General features: G+C 39.6%; 1 protein-coding gene across 6 annotated transcripts in view; it reads left to right on the top strand.

Moving 5' to 3' along the window:
* VPS13B (vacuolar protein sorting 13 homolog B) overlaps window positions 1-25,308 on the top strand; it is a 922,277-nt gene that overhangs the window by 785,077 nt on the left and 111,892 nt on the right. For all 6 annotated transcript variants that reach the window (XM_073330465.2, XM_073330462.2, XM_073330464.2 and 3 more), the window contains exons 37-39: window positions 9,286-9,488; window positions 16,777-16,984; window positions 17,292-17,476. In XM_073330465.2, the coding sequence (XP_073186566.2) occupies window positions 9,286-9,488; window positions 16,777-16,984; window positions 17,292-17,476 (596 nt within the window). The remainder of the gene's footprint in view (window positions 1-9,285; window positions 9,489-16,776; window positions 16,985-17,291; window positions 17,477-25,308) is intronic.

The following is a 25,308-nucleotide window of genomic DNA, read 5'->3' as shown; positions in this document are numbered from 1 at the left end:
TATGGTTTGGGGATTTTTGGTCTTGTTTTGTATTTTATTATATAGCTGCTTATGCTATGTATAACAATAGTGGAAGCTCTGTTATTCTCATACTCCAGCTTTTCATGGTGAGTCTACAGAAAACTTGCATTAACCAGCAAATGTATAATAGCTGAAGGGTTGTGCTTTGATATTTTTTTAAACATTCTGTATTTTTCTGTATAATGGCTACACTATAAACATGTTTTCATCTAATACTTGGATCATTTGTTTCAGTAGAGCAGCTGGGATCTAGGTGAATCAAGCATGTAGTGGGGAGTCAGGAGACCTAAACTCTAATCCCAACTCTCCCTTGGGCTAATTACTTAGGCCTACATTTTCAGGGCTGCCCAATGGTTTGGGCTACCTCCATTGTTGAGTGCCAAATTTAAGATGCCCATAGCCTGATTTTCAGTAGTTCTGAATACCCACAACTATTTCTGAAATTAATGGAGCAGCAGTTCTAAGCACCTCTGAAAATCAACCCCAAAGAGAATGTCTACACCAGAGCTGGAGATGTAATTTACAGCTCAGGTAGTCCTACCCATGCTAGCTTTTAATGGAGCTGTCGTTAAATAGCTGCAGCAGGGCAAGCAGTGGGATGGGCTAGCTGATCCAAGTATGTACCTAAGGTTTTAGATGGGATTATACTCAGGGCAGCTAGCCTGTCCTGCCACCCATGCAGCCGTGGGTACAATGGTATTTTTAGCATGTTTGGTCAATGACAGCTAATGTGAGCATGTCTACCCAAGCTAGAAATTACACCTCCCGCTCCAGTGTTGAGCCGTTTTGGAGCCCAGAGGAGCAAGTACCCCAGCTGGGATAACAGACTGCGGGGAGGAGAAGGGGGGCTGCCGCTGAGCCCCCTCCAGGCTTCAGAGCCTGAGCTCCAGCCTGAGCTGCAACTTCAAAGCACTGTTTACACAGCTATTTTTAGAGTGCTAACCTGAGTCTATCAACCTGCGCTGAGATGCTTGCTCTTGCAGGCACCGAAATGCTGTGTAGACATACCCTAAATTTCTCAAGTTGAGCACCCAAAAATGGAGGCACCCAAAGTTAGTGGATGCTTTCAAAAGTGTGAGCTCAATTATTTCATCTGTAACATGGGGATAAGAATGTTTAGCCACCTTTCTAAAAAGTTTTGACATCTAAAGATGAAAAGTGCTATTATATGAAAGCCTACATATTATTATGACCTTCATGGTATTACCAGTTCATTGTCCGTCACGGTGGATGAAACCCATTGACGTGATGGGAGTTTTGCCATTGACTTCACGGGGGCCAGGATTTCACTCAATATCTATTACAACATGGATGAATACAAGCTCTACATTTTTTGTTATTATTCTACTACATATTTTTCTCCATTAGAATTAATTTTTCTTTAGTTAGTGTAACATGGTAGCATAATGATTTACAAATAGACTGTAAATCATTCTATACATATGACAATAATTGACCAAAAATGAAAGAGATTCTGTCTAGACCTAAATTGGTGCTGTAACCAGGCACCGCAAATTCAGAAAGCTTATGCTCAAATAAATTGGTTAGTCTCTAAGGTGCCACAAGTACTCCTTTTCTTTTTGAGAAATTATCAAATCAGCAATTGACTTGTGATTTCCATTCTATTTAGCATTCAGTAGTGTTAGGAATGCGATGTACCTGCCTAGCCTTTCTTTAAGGGAGATGAGCTCATTTTAGATAGATAACCATCTCTGACTTTTCTTCTGATTCATCACTGACCTGAACTTCATTTGAACCTTGTTAGACACAAAACGAGCAGGATTCCTGGCCCAAGCTATAAAATATAATTAAGCCCTTTTGAAATGATGTGTAAAAGAACATTGCTCTACCCCCACTATAACCGCTACCACCACCACAACCAATAAAGTTAAATCAAGCACTGCCTGTAATGGATTAAAATAATAAATGTTCCTGGATTTTAGTGTTTGAAGTACTTGAAGAAAACAGGCTCCCAGCAGCCAGGGCTGCTGAATGCAGGGGGACATTTATTAATGACGAGTTCAAGGATTTGGCCTGTTTAAGATCATTACTTTCTGTTTACCGAGTGTTACACGTCTCATGTTTTTACAGAACCCACGTGTGTCCCTATGCAATGCTGAAAAGCTCTCTTTCAGTAAAGAATTGTTAATCAGTAATGTGCAAATATTGTTCTCCTGGGGAGAAGGAACCATCATAAGATTCTGTTCCATACTAATGGGAAATCCAGAGCAGTCCATAGATTGTTAACTTAATCTTGCCTGTAAAATTGTCCCTAATTAGATGTCTGACCATTTTCTAGTTGCTGTGGTTAGTCACTATTCAGTCTGGTGACTTTTACATTAACTAGAGCTTTTCCCCAATAGTTGTTTGGTCCAGAACTACCCCCATTTTCTTTGCAGCTGTTTGTTACGAATGCCAATAGAGAATACAGCAAAACTGCTTGATCCATTTATGACATAACACATCTGAAGTTTAACAAAGGAGGAGAGAGAAATTTACTATTCATTCTAGACATAACCGATGTGCATATTAAAAAATACCTTCCAATTTCTCTGGCAAATGCAAAACAGATTCTGAAGATAGATTTCACTGTTCATCATCACCTTTATAACATATCAAAATATGGATATGAAAGTAGTTAGAAAATGCTTAGTAAATAATTCTTCTTTGGGGAGGGGGTCAACTTTGTTGGTATAAATAAGTAATGACATACAGAAGCCCGACAAGTAACTTTATACCAACAATTCCATCTGTATCACCTAAAAAAAGACATAAAATCCCCACCTCCTCAAAGGGTGAGAAATATTTCCTCCTTCAGGTAAATTAATAAAGAAACGTGTATGGTAATTAATCTTCTAAGGGCCAGATCGTCCTGAATGTCAACAGTAGAGGAAGCTGTCTTCACAAAACTGCTACTCCCCTCCTGTTTTGAGGGGGCAGTTAGGAGCTTTCTCCACCCCCAAAGCATTGGCACACCACGTACTACTCTCCCCCGCACAAGCCCACCCTAAACAAGTGGAAACAGAAGCAGATTATGATTCTGTGACACAATCTCCTTCCCCAGTGCCTCCTAGGGTAGCACAACAATGCAGTGCCCCGTATGTGGCAAAGCCATGACTGACCTAAAGAAATTTTTCCCAAATATAGTCTGTCTAATGTTCAGTGCTGTTTATTGTGTTGTACAAATAAATTGTCACCTGTTTGCTTTTTTTTAAAAAAATGCTTCCCATATACACATCTACCAATCAAAACTCTGCTTTGAACTCTATCAATGTGGCTGTGCAGCCAGATCAAATATCATCTTTCAGCTATTTCCTGGGAAACTAATGACATGCAGAAATCCAGTGCGCGCAGTAGAAGGGAAAAAACATCCTGTGGCATTTTCACTTCTTTCAGTACTTGGTAATTATTAAAACTGTTACCAAATTATCAATATTTTAAAATACTTGGAATACAATGACTAAGCAATTTGTTTGTGTTCTAGTTCCTTCCTTCATTTGTGACCGAGTAGGACTAAAGGAACTATCCTCTTGTCACTTGTTATGTATATTCTAATATCTAAAGTGATCATTAATGAAAAGGGAGGCTATTTGTTTTTCTGTTGCATTTGTTCGAATTTGTCTCTGCCTTTTTACATCCATTGCAATGATAATAGATAAGGTCAGGTTCCTTATCTGGGCCCCTTCTCTCACCTGTGCACAACCTGACCGCTGCAGAATCTTCTAATACTGATAATAGTAAATCCTCACATCTTTATTTTAGCATATTTGGCTCTATATATATGACCCTGTCAAGTGTCCTTGTAGCGTCTGTGTTAGTATAAATCAAGTCAGTGACATAAAATATTTAAAGATGATATGATTGAACATCAAAAGCTTTCTCTGTCATTATAGGAAGTTTTCTTGTACACAGCGTTCTTTTTGAATAGTATTCATACTTTTTAATAGCCTTAACAGTTATGCAAATCAGTTTCTGGAGAGTATCTAACACATGCTTGCAGTTTTTCAAGTAGTCATAGATTACTTCCAGCTGTATAAAAAATACCTGGATATGCCCTTCTAGCATGTGTCATCATAGTATAATTTTTATAATGACATACAGAAGCCTGATTTAAATTTCATTTTGCTCAGTCAGTATGGCAGTGCTTTGCAGTACTATTAAGGATCTGAGTGGAGCCTGACAATGGAGGGTTGGCAGCATTTGGTAAACATTGTCTAAAGCAAGTGGTTCACATTTATTAGTCTCCTGAAGATGTATTTTAAAAGTCATGAAACTAATTGTTCCTACAGCTAAATTATTGCACTCACTGAAAAGTATGTCACTGTTCAGCAAGCAATAATCCAAACAGAGCAAGTTAACTTCTGCATTTCACAACAATCGTTTATGAAGATATATTACTTCTGTATGTTGCCATATCAAGTTCACTTGAAATCGTGACCATGATTTAATCTGTTTAAACTGAAGGCAGAATTCTACACAAGATGTTTGAGAGAGATCCATGAAAGAGCTGGCTGAAAGCAGTGTGTGGGAGGGGAGCACAGAAGAGGAGAATTAGTTTTTTGCTTTTCCAAGATGACTTATTCAGTAAAAGGAAAGGAGCTTCATGAGCTCAGTTCATGCTCTGTATTTCAATATGGTGCTTAGAAATCCTAAAATAAGCCCCCTGTGCATACTGATGTTACAGTGGTATTTCTTCACTCCCTTTCCCTTAGAATGTGAGTATACTTCTCCCCTAATGGCAGCCTACTGGGTTTTCTACTGCAGTGATATTCCAGTGAAAGAAGCTTCCCTAAAGCCCATACATCTCTTCACTCACTTATTTTTGCAGTTTCTACCTGTCTGCCAATCTTCATCTGTTTTCTTTAAGTACTTATTCTCTTAGCTCTCTCAAGACTACCCTTTGTGCAAGTTTATCTGACTATTCTTTGAATTTTTTTTTCATTACATACATATTGATTTATATAGTAAGATTCATTTCACCCCAAAAAAGGTCATTTATAACTGCTGTGAAATAGGATATAATGTCCTGCCTATAAATAGAGAAATTCTGGTTCCTTATAAGAAAAAATAAATAAAACTGTGGCCCAAGTCCCTGAAATTCCTCTAGTATTTGTAGTACGTAACCCATGCAGTTGTTTTGCACAACATAAATTACCTTGTTTGAAATTCATCAACATGTCTTTTTCTTTATTAATGATTGTGTCTCAGGTTCTCACTAGGATATATAGCAGTTGGAAAGAGGAATCAATCAATCTATTATCATACAGATGATTACAATATTATGTAGTCACTGAACCAAATGAAGTAACTCTTTTACGTGACTGTTTTAAAAGTGTTAAAGGGTCTAAAAATATTTCACATCTGCCTTCAACTCATGAATTCGGTATCAACCTTGAAGTTTCATGTTTAGTTCATTCTAATGTGCATACATTTTGTCTATGATATAGTCATCTATCAGAGGAACCTAACAGTGCTGTGTGATCTCACATATCAACTGCAATACTTAGGCCCAATGGAGTGAGTTAAGGATGGTGTTTCTATTTTACAACTGACTTGCAATTATTTTAAAATCGCTGAGCTAGATTCACTGCTACACTTTGGTTGCAAAGTGCAAGTCCAGCTACACAAGCAGTCATAAATCCAGGTGAACTGGAAACACAAAGCAGCCAGAGCATACCAGTGAATCTGGACTAGTAAACATTGGGTATGTGTTGAGTGGTTAGTATCATTTACATTTTATATTTTGTTAAACTGTTGTGTAATTTAAAAAACAATCTGCATAATCCTTGTAAATCGACTCTACGTTACAGCCAGGTTTTGTAATGGCTTTTACATCACTGTCACATGACTTGGGCATTCTTGTCTAGGTGCCAGAGCAGCAGGCAGGTCTAATGGTCAGAGTGGGAATCAGACCTAGTGTTAGAATAGGAGTTGGTAGCCAAGAATCGGAGCCCAGGCTCAGAGCTGGAGTCAGAGGCCAGGTGCCAGAGGCAAGGGTCACAGCCAGAATCATAGGCCAGGAATTGGAGCTGTGGGGACAGAGCTGAGTTCCCTGGAGTGAGGCAAGGCTGGGGCCAATGCAGAAGCAGGGCTGGGAGCAAGGCTACAGGCAGGCACAGGAGCTGTCATAGCTGTGTGTAAATCCTTTGAGCAGCCACTGAATTGCTGCTGCTGCTGGACTTAGGAGCTGATCTGCTAGTGCTGATTCTTCCAACCAAACAGGTGGCGTAGCCCATCAGGCAGCCTACTACAGGACAGCTGCACTTACCTGGAGACTGGCTCTGCTGTGGGCCCTGGTTAATGATAATCGCCAGCATAGTGCATGCTGCAATGCGTCACACTACAGTGTCTGACAATAGGTAATTCCAGATGACCAATGGGGTAAAAAGTGTGGCTAAAATATCTTCCGTACTGAAAGTCTTTCTTCCCTTTGCTGTGTGGAGCACTCAGCACGTAACCCTACATATAATTCATATTAAGAACAAAAACAAAAAAATCCTTGAACTTGCAGGTCACTTTTGCCGTATTACAAATTGTGAGAATAATCTACAAAGAAGTATATTTCTGCGTTTTAGAACCAAATGTCATCAGACAAGTGCAAAAAAAAAATTGAAAACATGAAATATTTTGATTTTGGTGCTCCTTAAAATAACTAAATTAACAAAAGAACCAAAGAAACTATTTTCTTGGGCTAAGAATTTTTGTATTGTATACTGTATGTTGCTGTCAGTTCACTGTTCTACTGAATATGCTGTGTTTATCATCAAAAACAGTAACAAAAGAAGAAGATGTTGTCTTATTGATACTATAAACATACTCCTGTTAATTATTTTTTTAATCTCTAAAGAGCCTCATCAAATGGGGCCAAATTCTTGTCTTGGATGTTCACACACAGGGCCAAATCCAGGATCCAGCACCAAGGCTGAGTTATCCAGAGACAAAATCTGATATTCTAGCCTTGTTGTAGTCATTGGCATGTCTCCTGTTCACTGCCATGGGGCTAGGATTCCATCTCAGAACTTTAAGTAATAATTCCCTAGACTGCAAAGTAGCTCCATGGAGGGTACTTCAGCCCAATTGCTGAAGTAGCTCTCTAGACCCTTTGCCACAGTAGAGTCCCCTCCAGTCCTACCCTATCTTGCATGCCTCCTGCACTCTGCACCGTATGGAACTCTGCAGAGGTGAGCTCCATGCTGCCCAGAGGATGCATACCTCTAGTGTGTGACCCACTCTCCCTCTGTTCAAAACACACCACACTACAATGGCACCTCTGTAGCTATGTAGGTGAGATTGGATTTTTCTAGTATTTCTATTGGAATTGACAGAAGCTGTGAAAATGCATCTGAGAAAAGAATTGAGTCCATTATGTGTTTTCTTCCATAACACAAATCACGTTCTTAAGAAACTATAGATCATTACATTGTAAAATTATTCTTGGCATTATACTTTAAAGTCTCAGGACATAGACAGATTTTTCCTGGATTTTGAAAGAGGTTCATCAGAGAAGTTTAAACCTCCCCACATATTTAAACCAGGCATGTTTACATTGTACACAGAATAGAATTCCATTTTAGTGGGATATTTCTTCTAGCAAAGGTTTGAAAATTCAAAATAGTACAGTCCTTTGAAACATCTGTACGCTGTAGGCCTCTTTAATCTTTCATCTTTTGTAAGTATCAAATTTCATTAGAAAAATAAGCTATAGGCATTGTGAACTAAGAATGGTGAAATTCAATATTCTCAATGACAATTCCAAAAATGAGCTGCAAAAGAGAAAAATGTAGCCTAGCCTCTAGTGTAGTGCTTTGCATCTAAATATCCTAAAGAGTAGAGAGATTTTAGGTACAGTTTGTTTTATTAAATCATTTTCATAGAATCATAGAAGATTAGGGTTGGAAGAGACCTCAGGAGGTCATCTAGTCCAGTCCCCTGCTCATAGCAGGACCAACCCCAAATAAATCATCCCAGCCAGGGCTTTGTCAAGCCTGGCTTTAAAAACCTCTAAGTATGGAGATTCCACCACCTCCCTAGGTAACCCATTCCAGTGCTTCACCACCCTCCTAGTGAAATATTTTTTTCCTAATATCCAACCTAGAGCTCCCCCATTGCAACTTGAGACCATCATTCCTTGTTCTGTCATCTGCCACCACTGAGAACAGCCTAGCTCAGGGGTGGGCAAATTTTTGGGCCCAAGGGCCACTTCAGGGTTGTGAAACTGTATGGAGGATAGCAGCCTTCAACTACCTGAAGGGGGGTTCCAAAGAGGATGGAGCTATGCTGTTCTCAGTGGTGGCAGATGACAGAACAAGAAGCAATGGTCTCAAGTTGCAGTGGGGGAGGTCTAGGTTAGATATTAGGAAACACTGTTTCACTAGGAGGGTGGTGAAGCATTGGAATGGGTGGTGGAATCTCCATCCCTAGAGGTTTTTAAGGCCCAGCTTGACAAAGCCTTGGCTAGGATGATTTAGTTGGTGTTGGTCCTGCTTTGAGCAGGGTATTGGACTATATGACGACCTGAGGTCTCTTCTAACCCTAATATTCTATGATTCCATGATTCTAAAGGTTTTATAATACTCTGTCCACTATGAATGGTTATGATGTGAAAAGATTGGTTTAATTGATTTTTTTAGTAAACACATGTTATGTATTTTGAGTTACTGTGATTGTTTCGAGTTGTTGAATTCAAGCAAAAACCTTATTCATGTTAAGAACTCTAGACTCTATCTAGGCAATATATTATAGTGAGAAATCAGAATGAAAGCAGAGAGAATAATTCAAAATGGTTATTTCCTATCAGTTTAGAATATAAGTGTAGCAGCTGTTCTTATTCTTAATATACTCTTGAAAAAATTGCATAGTTTAATGAAAAATGTCTCTATTCATAAAACTTAAAATACTCACACATGTAAAAAGTCATAATGTTTTGGCAAATAGTACTTTGTAAGGAATGTGCATGAAACATACCTGCTCCATAACTAGAATTTAATATAAAGTGTACTCAAATATGTTGGAAAAGCAAACTGAAAACAAACCAAAAGCAGTCTGGCCAGATTGTGAATGCCTTAGTTACATCGATGAGGCATTTACTCACAGAAGAAGTTCTACTCAAGTTAATGGGACTACATGTGTGAATAATTGCTCACCAATAAGAGTAAAGGATTCACAATCTAGCCTCAAGAGACAATATAGATTTCTAGACAATATATATCTTGGGAAAACACACACACTCCTAAGCTAAATGATATATTTTTCCTTTTTCTTCAGGTGTAATTCATGGATCATCATTTGTTCTTGACATAAATGATTTTCTCCTTAAAACAAGTTTCAAAGAAAGAAGCAGAGCTCTGATAGGCCCATTCTGTTGTTCTGTCAATGTGGAAGCTAAGTGGTGTAAGCACAGTGGTAATCCTGGTCCAGAGCAATCCGTTCCAAAAATACATATTGACTTCAGAGGAGGGCTGATACAGGTCTGTATATGTTTTTGGTGTATATGTTTTTGATGTTGTGAAGGCCAGGACTATAACAGGGTTCAAAAAAGAACTAGATAAATTCATGGAGGATAGGTCCATCTGTGGCTATTAACCAGGATGGGCAGGGATGGTGTCTCTAGCCTCTGTTTGCCAGAAGCTGGGAATGGGCGACAGGGGATGGATCACTTGGTGATTATCTGTTTTGTTCATTTCCTCTGGGGCACCTGGCATTGGCCACTGTTGGAAGACAGAATGCTGGGCTAGATGGACCTTTGGTCTGACCCAGTGTGGCCTTTCTTATGGTTCTGATATATAACCGAATTTGCCTTGAATTCTGATTCTCCTGTCTAAACTGCACAGAAAACTTGTAAAGCTTTGCATCATGAGACAGTTCACCACATTTGAAAATTTTTACATTTTGAAAGACGTGTGTATTTATGTGAAACTACTGATTAAACAAAACTGCATAGAGTATTGACAAGAACTGTTCAGGCCATTTTACTGTAGTGTAGCTGTATGTGTGTGTTCCCTTAAAAGTACTGCATCAGGTTACTAACACTTAACATTTGGGAGCCTGTTCTGTTTTCTGTGTGCGTGCATATGTGTATGCATGCGTAATGCCTTGGGACAGCTCTAACAAATGCACTTCAATTTTTTAAAACGTACAAAAAATTCTCAGGGGAGTAATTGATAATTGTTGTTTGTAGCAATTAACACTCAGTTTTACATGCTATCCGCCACTTCAGTTAAATGTGTCCGTAACTTGAAGAATTACAAGAAACAGTCCAAGAAACAGAGGAGTTTTTGAAATGAAGAATTCTGATTCTGTATAACATAAGCAAGAGGGTTGTAATATAATTAGGACAAGATACACACATATTTACAGTAAGATTTACAAGCACCAAATGTTAAAAATAAATAAACTCCAGCACATAAACTGTTCAATAAATACTTATAAACAAAATGTTTGCAGAAATCTGGATCAGTTTGTAAATGTTGGCAAAATGAAAAAGGCTATATTTACAATTAATCATACACAACAAATAATTTGACAAGCTCTAAATATGACCTCATGTATCACCATCATTAATGTGTACTACGGTAGTACCTAAACGTCCCAAATTATATTGGTGTCTCTTTGTGCTAGATTCTGTATCACATATAGAAAGAGAGTCCCTGCCCTGAAGATCTTTCAATCTAAATAGACAAGACAGATAAAGAGTGGGAGAAAGGAATTGTTTATCCCCACTTCACAGATGAAGAATTTAGGCACAGTGAGATTATCTGTGCAGCTTTGAGAAAATCACTTAATTTGGGGCAGAGCCAAGAATTAAACTATGTCTTTTGTGTCCCAGTCCAGTGCCTTAACCACAAGACCATCCTTCCTCACTACCACACCATGGTGAGGCAAAAAACTTGTCGTCAGCTTTGACTGTAAGGCGCTCTCCTCCTCCTTGCAGTATGAGTATTAAATGTTACTACTGAATCCTCCAGACCATTCCGTCAGGTGTCTCTGTTTTTAGTCTTTGTTTTCCTCTCCTGTACACTTACAATTCATAGTTGTAGGTTACTTCCAATTCAGGACCATTTGCCTTTCTACTTCCACAAGGCCATACTTTCTCCCACAATTTATGTGTGGCTGCAGAGGAAGGGAAAATGTGGTTTTCAACCAGCTTTATTGCAAGTCTTTTTAGGTCTCCTCGGGCTTCCTGCTTCAGTACTCATAGTGAAAAGATCTTTTGTCTCTGTTCTTCCACCCACCAACTGCAGACTTTTGACCTACCATCTGGTGGTTTCATCCTGTGATGAAATCAATAGATAAGGTTGCTTCTGTTTTTCTCTCTCTCTCTATGGGTACACTTCTGCACTTAGAATCCTGAATCATTGGTGGTCACCACATTGTGTCAGACAAATACTTGAGATACTGCATTCTAGATAGCCTACTAGTTTTTGGTGTCTTGATATTCCACTGGGTCCAACACTGGAATTCCAAGGACCAGGGCTCAATTAAATTCTGAGTGATGTGGCACGGATTAGACCAGCTATCTCTTTAAATTAGATGCAGAGGGGGTTCTGGGAATATGTCAGGGCAATTGTTGAAAAATTACTTTGTCATCAATTTGTCACTGGTTTGTCCAAGCCTGCAGGATTGCTGCAGACAGCAGTGTGAATGAAGAAATGCAGCACTGCTTGACAAGGTGAAAGGGAACAGTTCTTTAATTTTTCTCTCAGCCAGGAAAGACAGATCCATTCGTTCCCCAGTGCACTTGCTGCCTGCCGAAATCACCCAGATAGGATTAGACGTATTAGTGTTCAAATACCTGGGATTACATATCATTCACGGTTATATGATTCACCATGCAGAGCCAGTTAACATGTAACAAACATTGCAGAAATCTTTTCAACATTTTTTTAAACCTTGTCAATTCACTTTTTTTCACTTCTCTGTCTTTCTCTTGCCTTCTTCTGAAAAGGTTTATGTATCTTCAGAATTTTTAACAGGTTTCAGAGTAAGAGCTGTGTTAGTCTGTATTCGCAAAAAGAAAAGGAGCACTTGTGGCACCTTAGGGACTAACCAGTTTATTTGAGCATAAGCTTTCGTGAGCTACAGCTCACTTCATCGGATGCAGCATGAAGTGAGCTGTAGCTCACGAAAGCTTATGCTCAAATAAACTGGTTAGTCTCTAAGGTGCTACAAGTACTCCTTTTCTTTTTTCAGAATTTTTAAGTGTATTTTCCTCATTTTTTTTCTACACACCTGAATGTTTTGATTAAGGATGGCCTGAACTAGAACCCTAAACATGCAACTCCCTAAAATTTGGGAACATCTAACTGAGATCTCATCCAAATTCAAACTTTGCTCAAATCAACAGCAGTGCATTCTGAAGATGGGCCCTCCCCCATGGAAGTGTGGCTCTAGATCCTAATCTATCCTTTCCCCAAACTGAAAATTGTTGGGATTCAGGGTTATGGTATGTCTGTCTTTCTAAGGTACTGATACCACAGTATCTGAGCATCTCAACATTTTTATATTTAAAATAAATGTAAAGTATATTTATCCTTATGAGTCCATTATAAAGAGAGTCCTGAGCTGCAAAGATTGGATTTAAATCTGAATCTCAATTAAAACACATGGTAGCATGTAAATTAAAAACAAACAAACAAAAACCCCTACCAAAATAAAACTGCACTACATATACACAGTTTCCTCCCTGGGGAGAGGATGAGAGAAAAAGCAAGGAAATGGGAGGACAAGAATTTGGGTCTGGGGTTTTGTCTTTTATTTCACCACCTATTTTTGCTATACTATGTCTCTGCTTTCCCCATGTTCTCTCACTTTCACTAATCCTCCCTGTTTTCTCTAAACTTCTCTTCTTTCCTTTTCTCATGATGTCACTCTCACCTTCTTATTCTGTTTTTTTTTTCCATTACTGTTCTACCACACTGCTCTCTCTTTTGATGGTTTTATGGGTGAGAAGAGAACTGGATTACCTTCCAAAGAAACCAAATACCAGGAATAAGATACTCATAACTGTTATGTGGTTTCTTGCTTGGGCAACATATCCAGGTCTTTCTCTCCCAAGAAATATTGTGAAATTTACTTCATGCTGCTATTCTTTATCCTCTGTGTTAGGTTTATTAGACCTTTTTTAATCAGCACATGCTCATGAATTGTAGGATAGTGAGGGACTACTGTGTCAATAACTGCATGATTCAGAACCTGCACCTCCCCAGGTCCAAAATAGCCTGAATCTGATTGTCTTCCAGACTTGCTGGAGAATTGTTGGAGAGTGAAGGGGATTTGAGTTTTAAAGTTGCCTGGTTTGCTGGCAGTGAGTTATACTGAATTTTACTGCTGAACTTTTAGAGTAATATTTGTGATATGTTTTTAAGATATGTCAAGGATGGCTGCAGACTATGGAAAGGCATCTCTTGTGTGTTTGAATAAATCTAAATAAATAAAATAATTCATGTTTATCTATTTATTAACTTCTGTTCACTGGCAACTCTTTAAGGCTGTTCTGCATTTTCAGTTTTTACCAATTTTCACCAATAAATTACCAGTTTTTGTAATTAAAGGAGTTCTGTTTTTATGGACTTACACCCATTTATCAATCCACTCAATATTTTTTTCAGATACATATTTTTGTTAAACACTAACGCTTTATGTGATTGTTGAGTCCTGCAGCTCTAAGACTGAAGCAGTTCTGCAGAGTAAAACACAGAATACACACAGTGGAGGTTGGAAAATCAAACAACATTAATATCATGCTATGACTAGCTCACAAGGAAATGCTGCCCACCTATTTCTTTGCATCCGTTTATTGCGGCGCTCAATTTAAACAATCAATCCTCCACAGATAAAGATAGATAAGATAAGAAAAAGGTAAACTTGGGGCAAAAATGCAAATCTTGTTGGCCAGAATACCAACAAGAAAATCAGTGCTTAGAAATTTTCAAGAAAAGTAAATACAGAAGTGAAGAGGATTCATTGCATTGCAAGTACCGCAGGATTGAAGTCAGTGCTTGCGCTGATTGAATAAAGGAGCATGTCAAAAGTAAGCAACACAAGAAGTTTAAGGAAGATAATGAGTTTTGGGATAAACAATCAATATCAGGCACCAGGGCTTTAATGAAGTAGAGGACACAGCACGATTGTGTCAATGAATCTGTGGGTGCTCTTTGTTTTGCCGGGCAGCCGCTGTTAATTGCAGAGGGAAGTATTGGTGACTTTGTGCAACAATACTGTCCAGCAGCAAAAACCCTTCCTAATGTAGATAACCTCACTTGTAAGTATCTGAAAGAAAATGATGATGCTTTAGTATCTAAACTGGTGGAACAAATTGATGGAAATGTATCTAGTCTGATTTTTGATGAGTCTCTTGATGTTTTGGACCATCCGATTCTTGGCCTTTTGTTTTCATATTGTTATTTCAAAGTGAATAAACCTGCATTGTTTTGTGCTGATGTGACATTCATCTGCTCTGCTGACAGCTGTTTTGTTGAGGCAGCAATAACCGACATGGTTGAGATGTACAAACTACTTTGGAAAAATGTGGCCACAACTAACACAGATTCTGCTTCCTACATGGCTAAGTTTGCACGGGAGATTAAACTCAATCAGAAACCAGAGCTGCTATGTATTACCTGTCCTGCTCATCTGATTAATGTTGCACTGTCAGCTACTGTTACAGAAGAAATGAAACACATGAAATCTTGCATCATTGGATTTGGGGCTGTTTTCAAGCATGTGAACAAGTTGAAAGCTTTGTTTTACCCAGTGCAAGACAAGTGCAGAGCCGACTGCCTCTGTTTCTTACCCCTGTTGTGCCACATCAGTGGATGAGCTTATACTTTGCTGCCTGTCATGTAAATAATGTGTGGACTGTGCTAATGCATCTCCTAGATCACCTTGAGTTGTTTGGTTCTAAAGAAAAAATTCTGAAGAGACTGGCAAATAACCAAAATGACTGCTGATTCTGTGCACCACTGTAATGTTCATTGCTGAAAACTTGGAACACTGTGTGACACACAGAAAGCACTGGAGTTTTCTCCAGCAAGTGCCAGCACATTTGCCAATACAGACATTTACCGGATCCTGACAACCAAAATGTCAGCTTAGTATAGCACAAAAGCTGCAGGAGAAACATACAGTGAGAAAACCCAGCTGTTTCTGAATATCCTTCCAACTCCAGAACACGAGAAAATCAGAAAAGCATTCAAAACCTCAACACAATGCTCAATAATGACCGTGGCCTGTAATCTGAAGCCCAAAGTGTTTGGTGCCAAAGATTCTGTTTGCAATGTCATCCAGGTGTTCACCCCTTCCTCAAAGTGAATTTTGCAGCAAACTACGACCATTATGCCAGAGTATTTCAACCATTTGCCACTAAAGATGAAACTTCAAATCTGAAAGGGGAACTTACCACTTACATGAACACACCTAATCCTGACAATGTGAAATTGGATGTGCTGGCTTTTTAGACCAGTCATCAAAATGCACTTCCCAAGTTCAGCAAAGTGGCACGGCAAACTTTGAGTGTACCCCCGGATCCATTGATGCAGATTGCTTATTTTCAAAGTTGGACTACCTCTAAGACAGCAAGAGGCTCAACATGAGTGAGGATACTTTGAAGAAAATTATGCGAGTGTACGCTAACCAGAATCTCTGGAAAACCTACTAACTCTGAAAGACAAAAAATAGCCTTGTAGATAAAAAACAACTTTAAATTATACTTCAGTAAAATGTATATTATGAAAGTTTTGTTTTTTCTTTTTTCCAAGGGGTTTTTTTTAATAACAATATTTCATACCAGTTTTAATGTTTGGAAAATAAACACTGAAAAATTCCCAGATTTTTTTTTTTTTTTTTACAAATAAAAACTGAAAACATGGAACACTAAATATATATCATGGGGGTTTTATCTTATTCTCTGCATTGTTCCTTCTTAATTTCCTTCTCTTGTCCACCAATTTTAAGTGTAATGAAAAAGTATAAATGAAAGGAAGAAAACCCATAAAAACAGTAACTAAAAGATCTACCATGGAAACTTACTGCCAAACATATATATCACTCAAAGACAATTTCAATGAACCAGACCTAATGTTCTCCAAAGAATTACATTCCTAAGTGCCCCATTTTATAACACTGTGCTCTGAACAATTGAAACGTTAAAATTACTTTCCCCATAAGCTTATCCTAAAACCTGACTTAGGAGGACTACTCCCAGCACTAAGCAATATGCCCAACAGTAAGTGCAGAGCAGGCCTTTAGATTCTAAACACTTGAGCTCAGTTCCTGTCTATTTTATATATATGTGAGATGCATAGTATGCTTAGGGTACTCAATAAATAATAAAAATAAATGAATACCTTAGACTGGAGTAAAAGATAAATTTATCAAATGGCATGCTAGAATCTTTTTGCCATTTAGCAGGTTTGCAGAAAGTTACAGTATATGAAGCATATGCAGCAAAAAAAGATTGGGGGGAGGGATAGCTCAGGGGTTTGAGCATTGGCCTGCTAAACCCAGGGTTGTGAGTTCAATCCTTGAGGGGGCCATTTAGGGATCTGGGGAAAAAATTGGGGATTGGTCCTGCTTTGAGCAGGGGGTTGGACTAGATGACCTCCTGTGGTCCCTTCCAACCCTGATATTCTATATAGGTTTTTATTTTTATTGATTTTATTTACTTATTTTGTTAATTTGTTTAAAATAATTACATATTTTAAAGCAACATTTTTGTCATCTGTTCTGTTTTTTTCTTTTCATTATTTTTTTAATAAGGTCTTCTGGGGTCAAGAACATTTGAATTGTTTAGTTCTTCTCCATGAACTTCTGCAAGGGTATCTTACTGAACAAGGCAAGATGGAAATGCTGATCTCTGATCAAACATACCAGACTCGGTCTCCTATGGAAAGGAATCAAACCTCAAAAACTGAGCATACGTCAGATGATCTGAGAACAGGCCTGTTCCAGTACATACAAGATGCAGGTAGGAAGAATATTATTATTATTTTAAATTACAAAGTAAGTACAATAGTAACCTTTTAAAGATCACTTATCTATTACGAAGTTCTTTACCTTTTTTGGTAAAGCAATTGAAAATAACATCTGTTGCATCAACGTCTTTTTGATTTTTTTCCATTTAGCTGCAATCTTTTAAAAGTCAGGGAAATTGCTTTTTTATTTTCTCTCCTTTTGATCGTAAGAGATTTGTTTTTAAATACTTTTGTCTCATAAACCAGCCTGTTCCTTTTTAGAAATTACATAACCAATTATAGCTTTCTTTCATTTGACAGAAGCGCAGAAACTACCGAGTGCCTATGAAGTTGTGTTTTACAATGAAACTGAGGATAGTCCAGGAATAATGTTATGGAGATATCCAGAACCCAGAGTGCTTACCCTTGTAAGAATAACTCCTGTTCCTTTTAATACAACTGAAGATCCGGATATTAGCACTGCAGACCTTGGAGATGTTCTTCAGGTTGGTAATTGGGAATTCCTACTTTCATTAACAAAAGAGAATGTTGTTGTTATAAAGTTTATTCAGTGTTTTACAAATTGCTGTTAGTAAAAATTGTGCATAAAACAAACAATACGGGTCTAATGAAGTCAATGGGAGGTGAATTTTGCAGCTTAAACACATTGCTAATTTAAAATGAATCAAACCTACCATTTACCTGTGAAGGCTTTTCCATAGCATTATAAACTACAGCAAACCTCAGCAGTTCTGGTTTTCTATCTTCTTGCTGTGGGAGGTTGATTAGAGCAGTCCAATCCTATTGCCCCAATCCATGGATCTCCTCTTCAGGAGCACTTCTGTTCAGATGGAGTGTGGCTGTATACCCTAGTAGTGTTCCTGCAACTGCCAACTGCATTGCTCTTTCTTTATTTAGTAGGCCTGTTGTTCCCCAAAATACATTATTAGGAATTCTGTACTCTCTACTGTAATCCATCTTTATTATTTCCCTTATTCCCTGCATTTCTGTATAGATATCTATTCAACTGTGAATTCATTAATATTTTTAATTCTTACTTTTCACCTCTTTCTGCAGGCCATCTTCTGTCTTATTTAGATCTGCTTATTATTCAGTTTTGAAATAGTATTGCAAATTATATTAAATATATTGTCCTCCTCCTTTCCAAGTCAGTGAGAGGTATTACATTTTATTTTGTTATTGTTATAACTGTAATGGAAGAGTTTCTGTTTTAAGAATTGAATTATGCACCAGTATGCATTAACTTATGGATCAGGTTAATCTCCCACAGAAATATGATATAATATCATTATACTGCACAAAGTGTTAGTGAGATCATTTAGGTGTCCTGCCAATTTCTTTGCCCTCTAGAGAGGCAAGTTTCAATATCCTTAAATTGTATGAAGATTAAGAACTAAATTGAAGAAATCAACTAAGCTTGGCCTGAGGTTTCATCAAAGATCAAAATGGTGTTATCATGCACTTTCTTGAGGACTCCATTCAGTCCATGTGAAAACCTTCAAATTGCAGACCTTAAAGACTATATTTTCAAAGCAATGTGCAAGAAGTCTGCTGCATAAATCCCATTATAGTTAGTAGGTTTTGTGGGCAAAATTCCACGTGTACCACTTAAAAAATTTAGCCATATATAGTAACATAGGTTCTCCATTGAGTACGCCAGTGTGGTTCCCACTGTAGTTGTGCACCTCCCTCATGCATGTAAGACTGGAGGTTTTTTGAGTACCAGTGTCTGTGGGGGCTGTGTATGTAACCCACACACATTTTTAAATTGGATGTGATGTTCTGTTCCATCTAGAGGCACAGAGACCACTTAAAAAGAGAGATTAAAAAAAGAGATTAAAAAAAGCTACAGCCTTAGCTAACGGCCAGATGGCTTTTAGCTCACGCGGTAAAGGCTCATGCACTGAGGTCCCCGGTTTGATCCCACCCGCCGACAACCAGGGTTACATGTATATACTTTGTGCCTTCTCATGTTCCCATACAAGGGCATAAGGGCAAGGTGTCTGCAACCCTCCCTCAGTTCCCTCTTACCGGGTGGCAGTGAGATGGAACCTGGCAATTGTTCAACCCACTAGTTCTTAGCTTTAGCTAAACTTCTACAAATCTTTGGGAAAATCTTCAGAACTACTTCTCATCTTTTGTATTGACTGCCATGAACTGTTTCCATCCATTTGAACTGAACTGGTTAGAACCCCTCATACACCCTTGTACAGCATCCTTTAACATGGCAAGATTTAAGCCCTGTTCATCCTGTGATGGACTAATCCCTCTGAAAGAAGGAAATAGCAGGTTTCTCTCCTGTGTGGGGACATCTCCTATACTGAGCAGATTTTCTGTCAGCTTGTCATTCTCCATGAGAATGTGTAAGTTGCAAGATGCAAAGCTAAACCTCCATCTTCTGGGACACTCCATGAAGGTGTCATCAGACCCTGAGATCAGTTCTTGAGTTCTGCTTTCAGACAAGCCAGCTTCATTTAGCACCCCATCTAGCAGAAAAGCAACACCAAAGACCAGTACAGAGAAGATGGCACTGCTACCCAGCACTAGTACTAATATTGATACCACTGGCACCAAAACTGTCCTCAGCAGTTGAAAATGGTGCACCTCCTCTAGCGTCTACATCTGGCTCCAAAAAGGTCCGCTCCAAACAGAAGCAGAGATTCCAGATGGAACTCGGTGTCCTCCCATAAGGACAGATACTGTATGGTCGCTGAAGATAAATCCACCATGTACCTCATAGCATTGAGGGTTGGGGAAAAGGAGTAGCTTACAGTGCAGCAGACTCCTCCAGCATGAACCCCTGCTCTGATGATGCACCCATCAGTGTTCATGCCCACAAAGGAGGATGACCCCAGAGGACGAAGATCACCGTTGGTACCAAAACACCTACCTGCACCAGTAAGGACTCTGATACGGAGAACACTTTATATTTTGGCACTACCTTGGAGGAGGTCTACTTCTCCTCACCATCACTGTGGCATACATTTTCCCAACATCCAGTAGAGAGCCGCCTTCTCTGAGGTCAGTGATCAATACCATAGAGATAACTAACACCTTATCCTACAGGACTCAGCCACCACCTGTCCATCAGGAATAACCCTGGACTGACCAATTACCAACAAGCCAGCCTTATTCCTACAGCATGACACCATGGCCCTACTAGATTACCTGGTCCCGCTAACTCAGGCATCAGGAAGCTGATTTCCACCACATTCAAAGAAGAGGAAGAGGTTACCCTCCCAGTCAGCACTCCTGGCTTGACCACCGATGCCAGAGTTCCAGGGACAGAGCAGCACCAGCCCCCTGTATTACCGCCATGGGGCCTTTCATCTTTGTTACTTGATGAAACGATATCATTGGCACACGATGACTTCAAAGTGTTCCAGGAGCTACTTGTGACAATTGTTGAGACATTGGTGATTGAAAAATCAGTCATATTGAAGAAATCCATAAGCTATATGATGTCTGTGAGCTTCTGGTCCTGCTGCAAAATTGGTGGAGAAGTGGTACCAGGCACCTGCCACAGGATTTGAGTACTTCTACACCCACCTCAGCCCGGGGTTCCTTAATTGTGTCAATGGTACAATAAAAGTTAAAGTTGAGTAAGAGTAGCCACAAGGACCCCAAAAGGCTTGACCTTGTGTGAGAAAGTCACACTCCATTGCTTCCCTGCAGGGACTAATGGCCAGTCCTTCCTGGCCAAATATTATCAGGACATGGTGAAAGTGGTTGAACAGAAGAAAGGACTTGCATGCCTTCTGTATTGTCCATAGTTCCAGGGCATTGATGTGCATTCTGGACTCTCGAGATGTCCACACTTCTTGAGGTGGTCCCGGTAATGGAGTGTATATCCCCAGAGATCAAAAGGTGACTTTTGAATCCTTCAGTGAGTACAGAGCACAGTCTGTTCTCTGGCTGAACAACTCTGAGCCCTTGATCGTGGTCTGTGTTTTTTTCGGAATGGGATACGTCCAAGAAAACAGCAAATATGTCATGTATTGTTCCAGAGGAGCCTTACGCTACCAATCCTAGGGCGATATTCTCCTCCTTACTTGGTCAGACCAATTCAACTATGCCTTTCCTCCACTGCCACTTCTACTGCAAGTACTACACAAGATCCAAAAGTATAGTGCAACAGTAATCCTCATTGCCCCTTTCTGGCCCAGACAGTTCTGGTTCCCCAACCTCCTGCACATATCATCTCTCCTGCCGATTACCCTCCTGACCCAGTGCAATGGCAAGATCAAAAACCCAAATACACGACCACTCCACCTCACGGTGTGGTATTTGAATGGCATCGTTCCTAGAACATGCATGCTCCTCAGACAAATGAAACATCCTCTCTAATAACAGAAAGAACTTTACTAGAAAATGTTACCTAGCTAAATGGCAATGCTTCTTGTCCTGGTCACAGCAAAGAGGCATTCTGTCAGAAGCTACAGATATTCCCCTCATCCTAGACTGTATCCTATCTTTGAAGACATTGGGTCTATCCCTAAGCTCATTGTGAGTCCACTGAATGGTGGTCAGTGCACACCATCTACCTGATCAGGGCTACTCCATTTTCACACACCCACTATTCAACAGATTCTGGAAAGGCTTGATAAGAACTTTCCTGCCTCCTCAGAAGATTGTGCCCCACTGGGACCTGAATCTTGTTCTTTTGGTACTAATCAGGCTCCCCCTTTAGCTACTTGCTCCATGTCCCTCCTCTCCATGAAAATCGCCATTCTTGTAGCTATCACATCAGCAACAAGGGTCAGTGAGCTGGAAGCAATGATGGCAGACCCTCCATATATGGTGTTCCATAAAGATAAAGCTTATTTACACCTATTCCCCAAATTTGTCCATAAAATAGTTTTGGAATTTCACCTTAACCAATCCGTTCACTTACCTATATTCTTCCCAAAACTGCATGCATCTGCAGAAGAACATAGGCTCCACTCCCTTGATGTTCAACAAGCTTTGGCGTTTTACCTTCGGAGAACAAAACCAATCAGGAAGTCTCCGAGACTGTTTGTTGCTATAGCAGAAAGAGTAAGAGGGCATGCCATCACCACTCAGAGAATTTCCAAATGGATATCTGGCAGCATTCTACTCTGCTGTCAGCTCTCGAACCTCCCTCCCACTACAGGCGTAAGAGCTCACTCCACTAGAGCCTGAGCAATGACCATAGTGTGTCTTCAGGACATACCCTTCCTGGACATCTGTAAAACGGCCACGTGGAGTTCCACTCACATGTTTGCAGGGCATTATGCTCTGGTGCAGGACTGGGCTGCCAATGCCTCCTTTGGGACAGAGGTTCTCTGCTGAGCCCTACCATCTTCATCCTAACATCCTCCTCCTACTTAGGTACTGCCTGTCAACCATCCACAGTGGAATACAATATACTCCTGGGGGAATTCTGCACCATTCTGTGCATAATTAATAAGCCATGCATATTTTTAATTTTTTGCGCAGAAAAAGGCTGCAGTTCCACCATTTGCCCACTAGAGGGTGCTACAGCGCTAGAACAGAGTAGCCTCAGCAGAAAATAACTTTGGCTGGAAATTTGCTGCGGTCCTGCCTTTTGCCCACCAGAGGGCAGTGTGGTGATAGAACAGAGCAGCAGCTCCCGGCCAGCTAAGGAAGAGAAAGAGCCTACCTTCTTCACAGCACCTGTTGGGCCAAGTCAGGAGATGGGGGCTATGGGGCGACAGACAGCGTGGGGCTGCTGTGGGACAGGGACTCATAAGGGCTAGTGGGGGAGGACAGACTGGGGCAGGGGCTGAATGGGAGTGGCGGCACAGAGTCACGGGGGAGGGAAGTGCAGGGTCACATGGAGACAGAGGAGAGTGTGCAGGACCACACAGAAACAGGGGGGTGTCTGAGTGGGGGTGGAGGGACATGTGGACAGGGGCATATGTGCCTGACTGAATGGAAGAGGCTAGGGATCAGCCAGGGTCTCCATGGGGGAAGCTCCCCAGTCTCTCCCTAACCCCCCAAAAAACCTGTCCCATACTTTTCCCACTCATACCCAACAACCCTCCAAGTTCACACCCTGACTCCTTCCCAGCAATTACTTCCCTCTCCCTCAGCTCCTTTGTTATCCCTGACTTCCCCAAGCCTTTGCACTGCTTGTGACGGGTGTGGGAAATATGATTCTGTACTGTCATTTAAATAATTATTAATCAAAGTTCTGTATTAATATGCCTAGTAAGGAATCTATTTGTCAAAAAACATTTCCTGAATCTTTTTGTTGTCTGTATTGTTACAGACATACTTGTCCACAGGTATTTTGAAATAAATTACCAAAAATAATTGAAACTGGTGTGATTATATTGCATAATTTTGACAAATAAAATATGCAGAATTTGAATATACTGTGCACAGAATTTTTTTTGTTGCAAAATTTTTGATTTTTTTGGTGCAGAAGAAGGAGGTTACTTGCAGAAGAAGAGAAGGTTACTTACCAGTCACTGGAGATTCTTCAAGATGTGTGGTCTCTGTCAGTATTCCATTACCTGCTCTCCTTCTTCTCTGCTGTGGATCTGCTCTAATTCACAGTGGAAAAGTAACTGAAGAGGCAGTTGGTCCACCCTGCCCTTTATCACCTTGGTTGGAGGCATGAGGCAAGCCAGGGTGCATCCACAGACCAATGGACACTACTTTAAAATTCTTCGACTTCAGGCACTGCGTAAGCCACAGTGGAATACAGATATGGACCACACATCCTGAAGAACCTCCAGTTATAGGTAAATGACCTCTTACTTATCCTACAGTAACTGTGGTTCTTCTAGATGGTGTCACTGTGGATCCCACGACCTGCCCTCCATCCCTATTTTTCAAAGTCCTTAGCAACATGGCTTTGAATTCCGAGGCAACTGAGGGAGGATCACAGCCTCTTTGCCCTTTATGGGAGTACAAGGAGGCACAGTGTCATATGTCCAAAATTCTAGTCACAAGTGCAAGAGGCACATACACACCTACAATAAGATCTACACTAACATCTCAAAGAACCACATTTACCGTACAGTAAGTAACATTCTGAACATGGCAAGTGTTTTCTTTTTGATTAGAATAATGTGGCTATTTAGGTGGAAGAGGTAACATTTAGTGGATTTTCAAGATCCTCTAGATGAATGTTTCTTAAACGTGATTGGTCTTAACTTTAGTATAAGTCTGGATGGAACAGAAGGCCTTTCAGCATGCATACAAAATTTTATTCTAGACTTTGTTTAAAAAAAACCTATGATGTCTACAAGATGTTCTTGTTCTGCTTGTCTTCTCTGTGTAAATTCCTTTGTTTCTTCATTTTCAATATATCTACTAAGTACAGAAATAGGAAATGTTGTCCCTAAAAAGACAATTCACAAGATAAAGGGAAAAGAAAAGAAAAAAAATCATTTTTATTTGAATTCACTTGTGGTGAAACAGTACAAAGGCTTCAGCATATTTGTGAACAAGGTAATTACAATCAGCACATTTAAAAAGGGAACCAAATAAGTTTTTAAAACAGTAATGATACAAAAGTGCATAGAAATCACATTTAAAACAGCTTTCCCAGTAGGGAGCATATCTTGAAATACTATGGGGTCCCATACTGTAACCAGCTGTGATCCCAATAAGGCCTCAGTTCTATACTGTCAGATAAATTCAGTCTAAGGTGCACGTGTGTAATTTCACTTATATTTAACATTTAAAATGTTGCCAGTTGTATGTTCATCTTTTAAAGTAAATCATTGTGACATTTCATCTGGCTTTCTGGCTTTACTAAACTCTTTTATGGCACATCTTTTTAATCATCATGAATAAATGTTGGAAGCCTCTTTGTTTCTATAACATCTTCAGATTATTAGAATTTATGAAAACTTCACTGTAAACAGAACTTCGTTAGATATCAGAATTCATTACATGCTGGCTGCAATTTTACTGTAATCTTAGGATAGCCTAACTGCTTCAGATAAATAAGAACTGATCTGAATCATCATGTCTCTCTCAAATCAAATTTTAATGTAGGTTCAAAAATGTTCCAATAGCTTGTTTTCTCACTTTTACTCCATTGTCGCCTGATCTATAGATGATGTACAAGAACCCTCAGTTATCACTTTGAGGTTTGACAGGTTCTTGTCCAAAGATCAGGCTCAGTATTATTAAAATCACTGCGTAGTTGGGAACCCCAATTTGCAGAGTTGCAACACTCATACTATAGGAACTTTCCTATATTTACAAATAATTTATTAATACACCTAGCACAGTCACAAACACTCTAACTCAGTAAAGTAGGTAGAGAGAATACAGAAAGTACATCTGAACATCCGTACTCACACCATTCCTT

Source organism: Lepidochelys kempii, chromosome 2 (genome assembly GCF_965140285.1).
Source record: "Lepidochelys kempii isolate rLepKem1 chromosome 2, rLepKem1.hap1, whole genome shotgun sequence".
NCBI lineage: Eukaryota > Metazoa > Chordata > Testudines > Cheloniidae > Lepidochelys > Lepidochelys kempii.
The sequence above is the reverse complement of the archived record's forward strand: the minus strand, read 5'-3'. Positions and strand labels throughout refer to the sequence as shown.